This window comes from Urocitellus parryii, chromosome 7 (genome assembly GCF_045843805.1).
Source record: "Urocitellus parryii isolate mUroPar1 chromosome 7, mUroPar1.hap1, whole genome shotgun sequence".
Taxonomy (NCBI): domain Eukaryota; kingdom Metazoa; phylum Chordata; class Mammalia; order Rodentia; family Sciuridae; genus Urocitellus; species Urocitellus parryii.
The window spans coordinates 41,500,486-41,515,859 of NC_135537.1; the positions used below are offsets into that span (position 1 = coordinate 41,500,486).

The window sequence follows — 15,374 nt, forward strand, 5'->3', positions numbered from 1 at the left end:
CTTGTTCGGGCTCACTGAGGGTTCTGCCTGTTCAGTGGAGGCTGCTGCGAAGAGTGCCCCAGCCCCTGGCCTGTGTGTCCGAGTCGGAGCAGTGGTGTGTGTTTACTGCCAAGTGCGAAGCAGTCACCCGTGGGGCGTCGGGGTGGGCAGGGTTGGCGACCGAGCCGGAGGAACAGGGAAAGGCGGGGCCGGCGGCCGCGCCAGGATCTAGCGTAGCCTGTGCCGTTAGGGCACCCTCTTCTAGCTAAACACCGACTCTCCCTCTCCTGTCAGCCTCCTTGTGGCGGTGTGTGTGCGCTTCCCAGTGATCTTGACACTGAAGATCGCGAAGGATCTCATAGGTATTTTTTTCTTTGCTATGTCATCGTAGTCAGTGGTGGCAGGGAAGCTCTGAAGGCCCTGCTCCTTAGGCTTGAGAGGGGCAAAAGCGTTTCAGTTAGATTTGAGGGCAGTTCACCCAGTGGTGATTTAGGGTGGAATGTTCGCCCTTGGGACAGCGTAAAGGAAAGGCACGGAGGTTGGGCGGTCCTGGTTAATTGGAAGGCTGATTTTGGCTGAAGGTCTTGGCGACAGCATCGGATCCCACGTAGCAACTTTGGCCTGGCGTAAAAGAAGGAAGCTCTGACCCCTGGGAGTGTGGACAAAGGCTTTGGGCTTAGAATCGATGCCTTCGGAGGATTGCCGTTTGACGATGATGGATATTATGGGAATTCCTGTGCCATGTGGATTCAACTTCATTTACAGTTCCTCTTGGGGACCATGGCTTTTGGTTTTTATTTTAACTATCTGCATTACAAAAGGCAGGTCATCAGAAAAAATAATTGTGGAATGGGTAGATTATTTTTTCTTGAAGTTCATATTTAGAATTTGAATATGCTTCATCATAACTTTGGGTTTTAAGAAGTAGTCAACAGGCAAAGCAAAAGAATTTTCTTTCCCTCACCATGTCTGGAAGATGACTTTTTATTTGCCAGTTAAAATCAAACGGATCTGACATAATACCTCTTAAATTCAGTCGCCCCTCCTGTTTTCCTTTCAGTCTTGATTAAAAGATGCACATTTTATATTATTTAGCTAAAATGATGATTAAGTGGGATGTAGCACTGGATCAAATAAGCAATTATTTAAAATGCGCTTGCCCTCAAATGAGCTTTTAGGGGTTCATTTCCTTTTCATAGAAGTTCTAAAAAATCACTGTGTCCTTAACACAAAAATACTTTTGCATTCATAATTAGGAAAATTTTAGGAGCAGGATAATTTGTGTGTGTTGCTTTTTGTGTACTGTGTTGAATTTTCTGGAGAATTTGCTTAAGAAAACAGCATATTGGAACTACATGAAAACAACTCATTTTGAAAGCTGGTCTTTTATAGGTTGTCTCCTAGATTTGTTACTGTAGAGGGATTACCTAGTATCTCATTACCCTAGTATCTCAAGGACAAGGAAGTTTAATTATTAGTTTTATTTAACAGTGGCAAATTAGAATAAACTTTTTAAATAGTTTGCTTGAATTGGAATTCTTGGGATTGGTGCTCATGAAACTACTTAGCTAAGATTGTTTTAGTTAAGATATTTAGGTAAGATAGCAAATTAGGATATATTATTAGAGATTTCTTGAATTTGACTCTGTTCCTTGTAGTGTCTTTAATTTGTTTGCTTGCAAATGAATTTATGTTCTCAGGGTAAATCCCTTGTAAATTAAAAAGAAAGCTGGGCACAGAGAAAATGATGCTTATTTAATGATGCTTTGTAAAATTAAAAAAATAAAAAGTAGCTAAGCCAGTTAATATAAGGAGTCTTGAAATATTAACATGGACAAGTTTTCCAGAAGCCATTTATAGATTTTGTTGAAGTGTTTGCTGTGGATATTAGTTTGTTGAAGAAACTAGGCTTATACTGGAAAAAAAAAGTTGTATTATGCAGATAATTTATAGTAAACCTCACCAATATTTTTCAGACATAGCTTATGCCAGGTAGTTTGTTATCTTTGCTCAGTTTATAGTTTAAAAAGTTTAATCTGTGGATCCTTTTTAAAGGAAAACCATCTTTCAGTTCTCAAGGAATATGTCTTTAGATTTCACTTTGTGGACAGTGGTGCTTAAGTAATGGTATTCAAATGGTACTTAAGTAATATGTGAAGCCAACATATATTTATATATTAAAGACATGTTGGTTACAGTGAATGATTTGGCAGGTCTTAAATATTTTTGGCAAGACTTCATCAAATATTGTTAGCTTAGCTTGGATATGCATTAAATAATTAGATGCAAGTTTTCTACAAAAATGCTAAATTGGATTTTTCACTTGTTAATATTGGTAATCCCAATATTCTAAATATTTATACATTGTTGTCAGGGTTTCCTTAATAGAGTACAGGATAATGATTCAAAGTGGACTGATATTGGTGTGATAAGATTTTATATTAATCAACATTCAGATGAGTTTTAATAGTTCTAGGATTATTGCATAAGGAGTTTTTTTTTTTTTAATTTTAGGGGTATTTTCTTTGATTATGGGATCATGAAATTTGGTTCTATGTTTGGAATGTGAAGAACTTAAAATTGTATCCAGATAGTCACTTTCATTGGTTTTGATTTATTGCTTTAAAAATTGGATTTTTGAATTTCAGGCTTTGGTGTTGTATTATTTGGTATTCATTGTATCATTTTGAATGGTCCATTAATTTGATTTGGTCTTAACCTTTTGAGGTAGAAGAGAATGGCAAGAGAGTTGGACATAAATATGAACTAGAAGCTTGGATTTTCATTGGGGGAAGTGATAGAAGGTCTTTTGTTGGAATGTGTGTTGTTTTAAAATTGATATTTGGATAACAGGGTTTTGTTGGTTGTTGTTGTTTTAAGTGGATGTAAACCACAAGAAAGAGTAGGGGTGTAGCTCAGTGGTAGTGTGACCCAGGGTTTGATCCCCAGTATGGGGGAAGAGTGAATGTAAACCTTCTATACATCAAAATGCATAGACCTTAATTCATCAAGCTTTGATAAATATACATACCCATGTAACCATCACTGAACATTCCCTCATTCTGCTTCCAATCAAGGAGTAGTATAACTTTCAGCACATTTTTATGTTTAATAATTTGTAGATGTCTGTCTACACTTGGGTTTTGCACTTTTTGCAGAGGGATAATTAATTTTGCCTTAGAATGCCCATAATTGCAGTTCCTTGTTTCACTTTTGATAGGTAATTCTGAAATGGATATCCTAATCGGGCACTGAGATCAATTACAGGGTTCAAAGATTAATTGTATTTCATTTTCTTTCCACAGTTAAGTTGCTTTTACAGAATTAACAGGTCTCCAAGAAATAAAAAGAACAGGTAAGACACCCAGAGTTTAAGGCTTTCACACAGGCTTGACAGAAATCATATAAAATAGAATAGTACATCTTGGTACCATTGGTTCTGTTTTATGTCTAACCAGCGAAGCATAGTGTTAGGCAACATAATATCATGAGAAGACATTATATACTGACCATGGATGGCTTTTCTAAATATATAAAACTCATTGTGGTTGGTAAAATACTTTTAATCTCTCTTACATTTAGGAAACATGTTTCAGAATGAGTCTGAAAATAGTTTGGTCTTGTTGTGAAGTAGAATTTGGTAGACTTACAAAGGAAGATTTGATATTTTCGATGTTCCTATTGTATAGGATGGGTGATATGTTTCTTCAGGATAGTTGGTTTATTTGTATGTTTAGATGGATGGGAGAAAATTTATTCTTTGTTTTCTTTAAGAATTAGCTAAGATCAATATTTTTGTGAACTTGTATCTTGCTTTCATTTATAAATGCTGAAGGAAATGGGAACCAGGTAATTATTAAGTTTAGTTTAGGCTAAGGTACTTAAAAAATAAGACTTGCTATTATGTGTACCTTTTTGTCTGCAGGTCATTATTGCTGTGGTTTGAGCTCAGCATGGCTGTAGTCATCCGTTTACTGGGGCTTCCTTTTATTGCGGGGCCTGTGGATATTCGTCACTTCTTCACGGGATTGACTATTCCTGATGGAGGAGTGCATATAATTGGAGGGGAAGTTGGGGAGGCTTTTATTATTTTTGCAACAGATGAAGATGCAAGACGTGCCATAAGTCGATCAGGAGGGTTTATCAAGGACTCATCTGTAGAGCTCTTTCTTAGTAGCAAGGCAGAAATGCAGAAGACTATAGAAATGAAAAGAACTGATCGTGTAGGAAGAGGGCGACCAGGATCTGGGGCATCAGGGGTTGGCAGCCTATCAAATTTTATTGAGGCTATGAAGGAAGAAGAAAGTAATTCTGGATATGGCTCTTCAATGAATCAAGATGCTGGGTTTCATACTAATGGTACAGGACTTGATGATTTAAGGCCAAGAAAGACAAGGCCATTGAAGGCCGAGAATCCTTATTTATTTCTGCGAGGTTTGCCTTACTTAGTAAATGAAGATGATGTACGTGTCTTTTTCTCTGGTTTGTGTGTGGATGGAGTAATTTTCTTAAAACATCATGATGGCCGAAATAATGGTGATGCCATAGTAAAATTTGCTTCGTGTATCGATGCTTCAGGAGGTCTTAAGTGCCATAGAAGTTTTATGGGTTCAAGATTTATAGAAGTAATGCAAGGCTCAGAACAACAATGGATTGAGTTTGGTGGTAATGCAATTAAGGAGGATGAAGTTGCTGTAAGATCTGAAGAACATTCTCCGAGAGGAATTAATGATAGACATTTTCGAAAACGGTCTCATTCAAAATCTCCCAGAAGAACACGTTCTCGCTCCCCTCTTGGATTTTATGTTCACTTAAAAAATCTGTCACTAAGTATTAACAAAAGAGATTTAAGAAATTTCTTTAGAGACACTGATCTGACTAATGAACAGATTAAATTTTTATATAAAGATGAAAGAAGAACACGGTATGCCTTTGTGATGTTCAAGACTCTGAAAGACTATAATACTGCTCTTGGTTTACATAAGACTGTTTTACAGTATCGTCCAGTTCTTATTGATCCAGTTTCTAGAAAACAAATGCTGAAGTTCATTGAATGTTATGAAAAGAAGAGACCAGAGAAAGAGAGGCCAGGACATGTTTCACAAAAATATTCTCAAGAAAGCTATTCTGGCCAGAAACTGTGTATATATATAAGGAATTTCCCATTTGATGTTACAAAAGTTGAAGTGCAAAAGTTCTTTGCAGACTTTTCTCTTTCAGAGGATGATATTTACTTGCTTTTTGATGACAAAGGAGTTGGTTTGGGAGAAGCACTAGTGAAATTTAAATCAGAAGAACAAGCTATTAAAGCTGAACGTTTAAACCGAAGAAGATTCTTAGGGACAGAGGTATTGTTAAGACTTATATCTGAGGCACAAATGCAGGAGTTTGGTGTAAATTTTTCCTTGATGTCCAGTGAGAGAATACAAGGCCGTTCAGAGTCACATGATAGAGATGACCGTTCCCATTTATTTGATCCAAAAGACCCACCGATTTACTCAGTGGGCCCTTCTGAAAACTTTAGGTATCAGCTAGAGGACTTGAGGCAACTAGATAACTTCAAGCATCCCCAGGGATATTTCCGACAGCCTGATAGGCGCCCTCCAGAAGACTTCAGGCACTCTCCGGAAGACTTCAGATTCCCTCCGGAGGACTTCAGACACTCCCCAGAGGGCTTTAGGCACCCTCGGGAGGAGCACTTCAGGCGGCCTCCTGAGGAAGACTTCAGGCGGCCTCGGGAGGACGAGTGGAGACGACCTCTTGAGGAAGACTGGAGGTGGCCACCGGAGGAGGACTTCAGACAGCCCCACGAGGAGGACTTCAGGCGGCCACCAGAGGAGGATTTCAGGCGCCCTTGGGAAGAGGATTTCAGGTGCCCCCCGGAGGAGGACTTCAGGCACCCTAGGGAGGAGGACTTCAGGCAGCCCCCTGAGGAGGACTTTAGGAGACCCCCTGAGGAGGACTTCAGGCATTCCCCTGAGGAGGACTTCAGGCGGTCACCCCTGGAGCACTTCAGGCGACCACCCCAGGAGCACTTCAGGCGACCACCCCAGGAGCACTTCAGGCGGCCACCCCAGGAGCACTTCAGGAGGCCACCCCAGGAGCATTTCAGGCGGCCACCCCAGGAGCACTTCAGGCGGCCACCCCCAGAGCACTTCAGGCGACCACCCCCAGAGCATTTCAGGCGACCACCCCCAGAGCATTTCAGGCGCTCCCGAGAGGAAGATTTCAGACATATGCCAGATGAAGACTTCAGGGGCCCTCCAAATGAGGACTTCAGACACCCTCCTGATGAGGACTTCAGGAGTCCCCAGGAAGATTTTAGATCCCCTTCTGATGAGGATTTCAGGCAGCTCCCGGAGGAAGACCCCAGGGAAGTTCCAGAGGAGGATCCTAGACTTCCTGACAATTTCAGACCTCCTGGTGAGGATTTTAGGAGCCCACCTGATGATTTTAGAAGTCATCGCCCTTTTGTCAATTTTGGTCGCCCAGAAGGTGGCAAATTTGATTTTGGAAAGCGTAATATGGGAGGTTTTCCTGAAGGGAGATTTATGCCTGATCAGAAGTTAAACTGTGGTTCAGGTAGAGTAACTCCTGTTAAGATAATGAATCTTCCATTTAAAGCTAATGTTAATGAAATTTTAGACTTTTTCCACGGTTATAGAATCATACCTGATTCAGTTTCAATACAGTATAATGAGCAAGGATTGCCTACAGGGGAAGCCATTGTAGCTATGATAAACTATAATGAAGCCATGGCTGCTATTAAAGATCTAAATGATAGGCCAGTTGGCCCCCGCAAAGTTAAGCTAATTTTGCTTTAGAGAGCATTTCTAATCCCACAGTATTGATGCAGTAAAATGCATTTTTTAAAAAAAGTGTTTATTTTTAGTTATATGGTGAAACAGTTTAATTTTGACCTGTGCATAGAAAAACTGTAAATAGTTGAATGTGAATCTGCTTCTTTTGCTTGCAAATTGCCATTTATTTTTTTTCTAACTTAAAATTATATATGCTTTTTTTTTTCTTTGCTAGGGCAGTGTTTAATTTTTGTTGATGTTATGGGTAAATCTCAGACTTATATGGAGTTGTAGTTGGGAAAAATAAATTTTATATTCACTTTTATTTCATTCTGTAGTCAGCATATATTACTGAAACTGTAATAAGGAAATGGTCAGTGACTAATTTTTCAGGTTTGGCATTTTCATCACTACCTGCCTGCAGAATTCATGCCCTCTGGTCTGAGATATTGCTGTGTTAAGGTCTCCTGTTAATTATAAATAGTTAAAAATGAACAGACTGTGAAATTGAAATTTATTTGTGTAAAAAGCTTAGGGGATTCTTAAAGTTTCCATGTTCATAACTTTGCAAAATTTTTAAAAATAAAAGAAATTACAACTGAAGAGACTTAACTAATTAACTTATTTGTATAAAAGTATTGCAGTGGGTATTATGGTTTTTCAACAGCTCTATTAAACTACATTTTTGATGGGAGGGACCAGACATTCTGAAATATGTATAGTTCAGTGGTTTCTGCAACTTCTTATTAATCAGATTGATGAAATTAACATGAAATAGTCTTGTCAAAAGACAATAAAAATAAGGTACTAGGGGGATTCTCGGGTCTTTGCTGGGAAGAATTTGATAAATGGATATAGTTTTTCTAGGAAGAAGTTACTGATGATTTACATAACTTGTTTATTTTTAGGTTCTCATATTTTAGCTTCAAACCTTGTATCCAAAGACTGACTTCATGTGAGTTGTAAGACTGAATTTTTACTTTGATATTTAACATTTAGTGCAGACATTTTTGCAAATACTGGATTTGATTTTCTTTACCCATAGCAATTCCCATGGCTGACATTTATGGATCACTTTCTATGTGTTAGGCATGATAAGTGTTTTATATGCATGATCTCAGTATTCCCTGAAAGGTACAGGATTTATTATTTACCTCTGTGATAATATTATTTTTTATCCCAAATGAGATAATAAAGTTTTGAGAGTTAAGCAACTTGCCTGAAGTCACAGTAAGCCATGGAGCCAATTACCCAAAACAGACCACTTACTCAAGAGTATGTTCTTTAATACTTTCACTGCCTCACTTTGTTAAGTGGTATTTTTAATTTCAGGAAGACCATGCTGGAAATATTTTCAAGAGTAAATGCTATTTTCTTACCTTCATTGTCAGTTTAAAAAATGATAAAACTAGAGTGCTCAGACATTGTTAAACAAGGAGAAAGTAGCTTTAAGAGTTTTTTATATATGTAGGGTTTCTCTTGGGATACTCACATTATATATAGGCTTCTAATTCAAAATTTTTCATTTCATCCAACACGATTTGACTGCTTGGTCTTTCATAGTTTGTATAAAATTTAAAGTTAATTTTCTTAAATTCTTTGATGCAGGGATTTTTCCACATTGAGTAAAGAAAAGAATAAAATTGAAAGTTTCATGGTAGTTTAATTATTAATTATAGGATACTGCAGAAGTAGACTACTTTTTCAGTTACTAACAATACATATCTTGGGTTAATTTTCATTGATATAAAGAAATTCAACAGAAGCCTACTTAAATTTCTATGGTTAATAGTGAAACTACTCAGTTTGGTTTTCAAAGAGCACCTCTGGTGGCTCTTTAAACTAGTAAGTAAGCTTATAGGTAGAATCATAAAACTGGAATATCTAAACCAAGCACGATGAACAAAATAGAAATAATATTTTAAATTGCTTAATGATTATAGATGGTTTATTTTTATTAAACCTTCTTGAGTAATGAATGGAAGACTTGAATCCACTCTCAGCATTAAGCTAAGTAAGATAAAGCTTAAAGTGAAAAATCACCTAATATGTGATTGTTTTTCAAACTGGGATGGGATGGTAGAGGTAGATGAGAGGCTAGCTATGGTAAATAACAAGTTTGTATTTTAATTTTGAAATTAAATGATGTCAATATTTTATTCTGTAACATTTTAGGGCTTAATATTTTTCAACATTATTAAAAGTTAATTATAGATAGCTGGCTTCTACTGGTTGGGAGCCATTTTTGCCTGTCTTTTTCCCACTCAGCTTTCAGTGATACGTTGATGACTGAAATTGGCCTTGGAAGCAGTTATTTATACCAGATTGGTAAATGTAGCAAATCAGGGCATTCTCCTCCCTTTGTCATCCCAGATAACCAGTTTATCAGCACATCACAATTTCAGACAGTGTGTTACATCCTTTGTAACTGTCATTTCAAAACCAGTTTTCCTTTCTGTCCTGCCCAGAGATGTATTAGATACACTGGAAATAGCATATTAATTCTCTATCATGACACCCAGTGTCTGAAAGCCAAACATTTTGTCTAGAAGGTATCTGAAAAATATTAAACCATGTTTAGAAAGTAAACTTAATCCCATAATCAAGAGATAGGTAGAAATTATATTCCCAAATATGATTTTTATCATAGTTAAGAGCACTAGAGTTCTGAAGACTTGTTGACTCTATCTATGCCTCTGTCTATGCATTAAATAGTGGACTGCGTTAGATACTGCATTTATATTTATGATCTATAATTGTATATGAAGTACTATCACTTGATCAGGATGATCATCACTAAAGTGATGAAGACCTACAGGCTAAGTAACTTGGGTTGGTTGCTTGCAGCAGGGAAGCTAAGAAAGGTTTTTACACTCTTAAATGTGGCTATATCTTAAGTGGTTACATAAGTAACTGTATAATAACCTTAGTTTGTGTTTCTTGGACCACAAAATGTGAAATATTTATCATCTGGCCCTTTAAGAGTAAGTATGCCTAACTAAGTTTAAACAATGAAACTTAATTTTACACTGATGAAGGTATTTTCATTGACAGTATTCCTAGTATATGTTTTATTCCAGAAGTATTTGTTGATTGATTCATTAAAAAACATTTTAGCTATACAGGTGAGGCACCTGTTGCTCAAGAGAAGTTACTTCTTAGTAAGCAGCAAGTAAAATACTGTAACCCTGTTTTTTTCCTTTGAATCACAACACCAAATTTACTAACAATATCAACTTAGTGTTTTGAGAATTTTCTAATAACATTGAAATAATTTTATTATTACTAGTCTTAGGAAGTCGTACTTTGTTAAACACAGAACCATGAATAACAAGTCAAAAAGCTTTCTAGAAACTTTTATTTTTCTGTTGTGAATAACTGCTTTTTTCCAGTTACCCTGAATGATTTTATAAATTTCATAATTTTTATAATATCTGTGGATCCAGGAAATAACAAAAGAATAATTCCTTCCTAAAAGAAATAAAAGCAGTACATATACTAAAAGGTTCTGATTAAGTTTTTTATATTTTTAGGAATAAGAATGACTTTATGACCTTTCATTAACTAGATGATAGCTTGGCAAAATTTTAAAGAGATTTTTAGTGATGCATGGTGTTCCAAGACAAGGCAACATTCCAAAAAGTTACTTTTTTTTTTTCCAAATTGCAGTACCGCATATAATTGTTTGGTATGATAGCACTTTTGTTTAAGACTAAAATATAAGCTTTATGGACACTTGTAAAACCTATTGTCATAATGCCTCAGTACCTTTATTGTATTTGATTACACTCTTGTTGAAAACTGTAAATTTACATATCAAATGACACATAAGTTTTAATAAAGGTAAGAGAGGAAAAAAAAGCTTTTTATTTAAGGCTTTATGAAGTAGAATTTGTAATCATACCTTTTCTGGTGTTGAAAACAGGGAGTCTTAAAAAGAAACCATGAAGAATTGTTAAAATCTTTTTTTTCTTTTTATCTATTGTTGCAACTTCAACTAGGTATAGTGAATTAATCTGAAATGTTTTGAAATACATAATCCTTTTTTTTTTTTACTGGAACTTATATTAAAAAAAATCACATAACACTAGGGTAGAATGTTGAAATGACTAGGGTATATCATTTTTTAAAACCTTCATTTTTGGTGAGCATAAATTTCTTTAATTATTTTTCCATTTTAGTAGGATTTCATTTTGAGGTGAAGCCCATCAACTGAATATAAAGTTTTACAGTTTAGTAATCCAGAATTTCAAGTCATTTAAGATGAAAAGGTTTACTTAAAATTGATTTTCTTCTTCTGTAACATCTAAGTCGTCATCATCTTCATCATCATCATCTGCTTGTTGATCCTTTCTTAGCCGACAGGTAGCTATCTGTTAAAAATTAATATTTTAAAAATAAAGATACTTATTAAAATATTTTTACATTCTTGGTATCTTTTTATATGCCCTTACAAGGGTACATAGAAATTTATCATATATATGAAATTAACCATTTAATTCTGGTTAGATAGCTACCAGTAAGTAGTAACAAAATATGGACTCAGTATATTATGAATAAAAAAAAATTCTTGGGTTGCAAAAACAGCATTAGTAAATCATCAAAAGGATGGCAAAAACAGAAGGATATTTCAACTAGGCATGTCACAGAAATACTGATATAAAAATAATGGGACTTAAATGGAATGAATTGAGAATCTGAATTCACCAGCTTACGTTTGGCATGTGCTTTTAACCCTTTCTAAGGGTGATTATAACTCCTAGTGGACACTTCTGGTTGTTTCAACTGTTAATATTTTTTGTGCATCTTGTGGGTAGAGGCTAGTGATGCTGTTTAATTAATTAATATCTTTACAATGATAGGATAGTATAACCCTTCTCCTAAGTTACGTGGTCCCAAGTCAATAGAGCTAATGTTGAAAATCCTAGGATAATGTACTATACAAACATAAGTTAATTTAGGTAATATTTAACTAGTTTCAAATAGTCAAAACTTTATATGTAATATAATGACTAAGTTTATGGAATATATGTGCAAAGCACACATTAATGCTGAGATAGTAAAATATAATTTGGTTGAGGGAAGAAATATGTAACTATAAAGCAGAAAATGAATGCTTAGAAGAGAATCAAATGAAAATAGAAGGTATTTAGTCAGATTTCTATTTTCATCTAAAAGTTGTACTTGGAAAATATTTTGTTCAGTTTTAAATTGTGAAGGCTAGATACAGAAAGGTCAGAGCTCTCTAGACTATAGTTGGCATGCTATCCTTGGTCCAGTTACTCTTGGCTTTCTGGATGTTAGAAGAAAAAAGAAAACTGGCTCTTTTTTTTCTCTAAAGAGCTGCATTGCTGGAGTCATGAAAATGTTCAGTGTAATTCATTTTGTAATTCATTTTTTGGGTAAATCTAAATGACAGCAAGATTTAAACTGAATTTACAATCTATGCTCTTCATATACCAGACAACAAATCTACATTAGCATTCTTCTGTCTTTTCATCTCGGCTCTCAAAGAGTTCTGTTTCAGAGAATAATGTGTGACTATAGAAGATAAGAAATAACAGAGTGTAGTTTTCTGTCCTTTACAAAACAGAAAATAGCTCCTGATAGAGTAAAGTATATGACTGAATGGAAACATTTTAAATACAGAAAAGCTCCAAAGGCAGAAACTTGGATTCAAATGGTTTTTAGCTTACCTGTCCTGTTCCAGATACACACTTAGTAGACAGTGATCTCTGCAAAGGTGATTTTGAATTTGCTCTTACAATATCTAAACGAGATGAATAATCTTGTGGATACAGAGAATTTCGGAAAACCTATTGCAAAGATAAAACAGTATTTTTATAAAGGAGATACTAAATGAAAATCTAGACAGTCAAGTTAATCAAGATTTTTTAAAGCATACCCTTCATGGACAAAATTTGAATTATTGTGAGTTTAAGACGATAGTCTTATCCACTGGAACAGTGTACAATGAAGGGGGATATAGGCAATAATTAATTATGAAACAAAAACTTGAGTGCTTTTACCAGGAAATTGCAAAAGTTCTGGTCTTCAAAGAGTATGCAAGCTAGTAAGGCAGTTGTAGCTCGAATACCCTTGATTCTTTTTGCTCTGCCTTTTCTTGACTCATCAATTTAACTTCATTGCAGCATTGCTATGGAAAATCACATAAGAGTAAACTGGAGCCACTATTAATTCATGGATTCCAATCTCATTAGGATCTGGAATGCCATGACCTGTCAGTTTTTATTCCCTTAAGAGAGTATTTTCAAATCTTAGCACTCTACTAAACTTAGGATCCTATCTCTGGTTTTTTCTTTCCCCATAGCTCTAACATACAGACTAACAAGTGTGAATTTCTTCAACTTCCCTTTTTCTTCAAACTCTTCAATGTATCCTTATTTTAAAAAGCAAGCATCCTGATCCTTTCCAATGTGTATTTTTTCTTTAGAACTTTAAATGTACAAACAAAAATTTTGTTCATTTTTCAAAGGTTTCCTTTAGAAAATGAGCTCCAGATATATATTTTTTTAAACTTCAAGGTACAGTGTTACTTCTTAAATTTTTCTAAAATATTCTACTTCATCTCCATTTTTTAGCAAACTACAATAGGGCTTTCACTTTCCACAAAAATCCCTTACCAAAATCACCAAAATCTTTGTCTTTGTCTTCCCTGTCCAATCCTGAAACTTTTCTTTTCCGTGGCATTGGAAACCTCTTTTATTGTGCTAGCTGGCTAGATTTTTGAAAGCTAGATTTATTCATATCTCCTTTCTATTGCTTATGCCCTTTCCCTTAGGCTACTCTTTTTAAAAAATGTTTCTCTGAAAGAACTTATCTCACCTTCAATTAATTCTCTGTGTACTCCACATACTCTTTTGATAACCACATTTCATTCTCCCAAATTTGTTTTTGACTAGCACTGTCAAATAGAATTTTCTGATTTGATGGAAATATTTGATGTTCTGTACTGTCCTAAAAGATGGCTAAGCACCTGATATGTTTATGTGGCTGAGGAGCTGAATTTACACTTTAACTTATATAACCTTAAATAAGCCATTTATACCTAGTAGCTTATTATATTGGGCAGTGCAGCTCTAGACTTAATTTTATTGTGAAAGGCATTAGCCTTTCTATATATCTATATTACCTAGTAGACCAAGCTATAAGCCTTTCTCCCTAAATTTGTTACCTGAGGTACTTTTAATTTTACAAACTATAGAATTTTCTTTATAGCTTACATAGATTTGCCTGAAGACCAAAAGTATATTATTTATTTTTTAAATATTTTTTTAGTTGATGTTGGACACAATATCTTTATGTATACATGGTGCTGATGATCAAACCCAGAGCCTCACATGTGCTAGACAAACATTCTACGCTGAACCACAACCCCAGCCCCATATTATTTCTCTATTAAAAAATAAATATTTTGTGGTGGTTGACTCTGGTAGTACCAGAGACCAAATACTTTAGGTGACATCCTAAACTTACCTACCATTCATCACTTGTAGTCTACATACTTATATGGAGAACATATATAATGTTATACTGTGCCTTTGCAATTCCTCAGCTTGGGATCCAGACAAACTCATTCATCTTTCAAGAGCCAAGTCAAATGCTATCTTTTGCTTTCCCCTGTTTTCTGGTCAGTAGCTCCTACTGTTCTTATTCTCAAGAATATAGTTATGTCCGTTTTTAATGGATTAAGTATCTGTTGCCACAACTACTGCAGGAAATGATGTTTTCTTTTTGCAAGTCCTCCCAATAGATAATTTATGAACTTAAACCCCATTTTGTAGGGGAAAGGAGACCCAAATCAAGTGATTTCTGTACACATTCCTTTAAAACTTTGCCACAACTACTGTAGGAAACGCTGTTTTCTTTTTGCAAGTTCCTCCCAATAGATAATTTAATTCACTTTTGCCTAAAGAATGATTTAATATGAACTTAAACCCCATTTTGTGGGGAGAGAAAAAAGGAGACCCAAATCAAGTGATTTCTGTACACATTCCTTTAAACCTTTAAGAACTGCAAGACACAAAAGGAAACTTAGAAGACAAAACTTGTATTTTAGGGCAATTCTGGGATACTAATTAGGTTAGCAGGTTTCTAAGGACTAAATTCTATTTTGATGCCAGACAGAACACTGGTGTCCAGGTATGATATAAAAACTGGATGACTTATTAATCAATTGATATTTTTTATTTGAACATTTTAAACATCTCTAGCAAAGATTGAAATAAGCAGAAAATGGAAAACATGGAACTTTTAGGATAAGCTTAAAACAGTTAAATATTTATTACAATTAATCTCTTGCAAAACAACAAATCTGCTGTTGAACAGATCAACAGAAAGATTAATTTATTGGTAATAGTGCATTTTCCAACATGATCCAAGATCTCTTCTAGGTGTGGATCTCAAGATCTGAAATGATTGCATAGAAGTGATTTTTGAAGGGGAAAACATTTGAAGGGGCCCAACATTACTTATGTGAAGAACAAATAAGGTAAGATAGTTTGAATGTAATCAGAGTGCCTAACTGCAAAAAGTTGACTGATGCTGAAATATCATCTCAGTGGTTCTCATAGA

At 35.2% G+C, this 15,374-nt stretch overlaps 2 protein-coding genes across 5 annotated transcripts in view; one reads left to right on the forward strand and one right to left on the reverse strand.

The window, feature by feature from the left end:
• Positions 1 to 15,374, forward strand: part of Rbm12b (RNA binding motif protein 12B) — a 19,484-nt gene continuing 4,110 nt past the window's right edge. Inside the window, exons 1-4 of one of the 3 annotated variants that reach the window (XM_077800534.1) lie at positions 1 to 94; positions 274 to 341; positions 3,905 to 7,734; positions 15,194 to 15,291. In XM_077800534.1, the coding sequence (XP_077656660.1) occupies positions 3,933 to 6,803 (2,871 nt within the window). In that variant the 5' untranslated portion in view covers positions 1 to 94; positions 274 to 341; positions 3,905 to 3,932 and the 3' untranslated portion in view covers positions 6,804 to 7,734; positions 15,194 to 15,291. Of the gene's footprint in view, positions 342 to 3,904; positions 7,735 to 15,193; positions 15,292 to 15,374 lie in introns of all 3 variants that reach the window. The other 2 variants (XR_013343904.1, XR_013343903.1) reach the window with 2 other exon arrangements.
• The window catches only part of Cibar1 (CBY1 interacting BAR domain containing 1), a 20,639-nt gene continuing 15,659 nt past the window's right edge, over positions 10,395 to 15,374 (reverse strand). For both annotated transcript variants that reach the window (XM_077800536.1, XM_077800535.1), the window contains 2 exons: positions 12,476 to 12,595; positions 10,395 to 11,152 (listed from right to left, as the gene is read on the reverse strand). In XM_077800536.1, the coding sequence (XP_077656662.1) occupies positions 11,057 to 11,152; positions 12,476 to 12,595 (216 nt within the window). In that variant the 3' untranslated portion in view covers positions 10,395 to 11,056. The remainder of the gene's footprint in view (positions 11,153 to 12,475; positions 12,596 to 15,374) is intronic.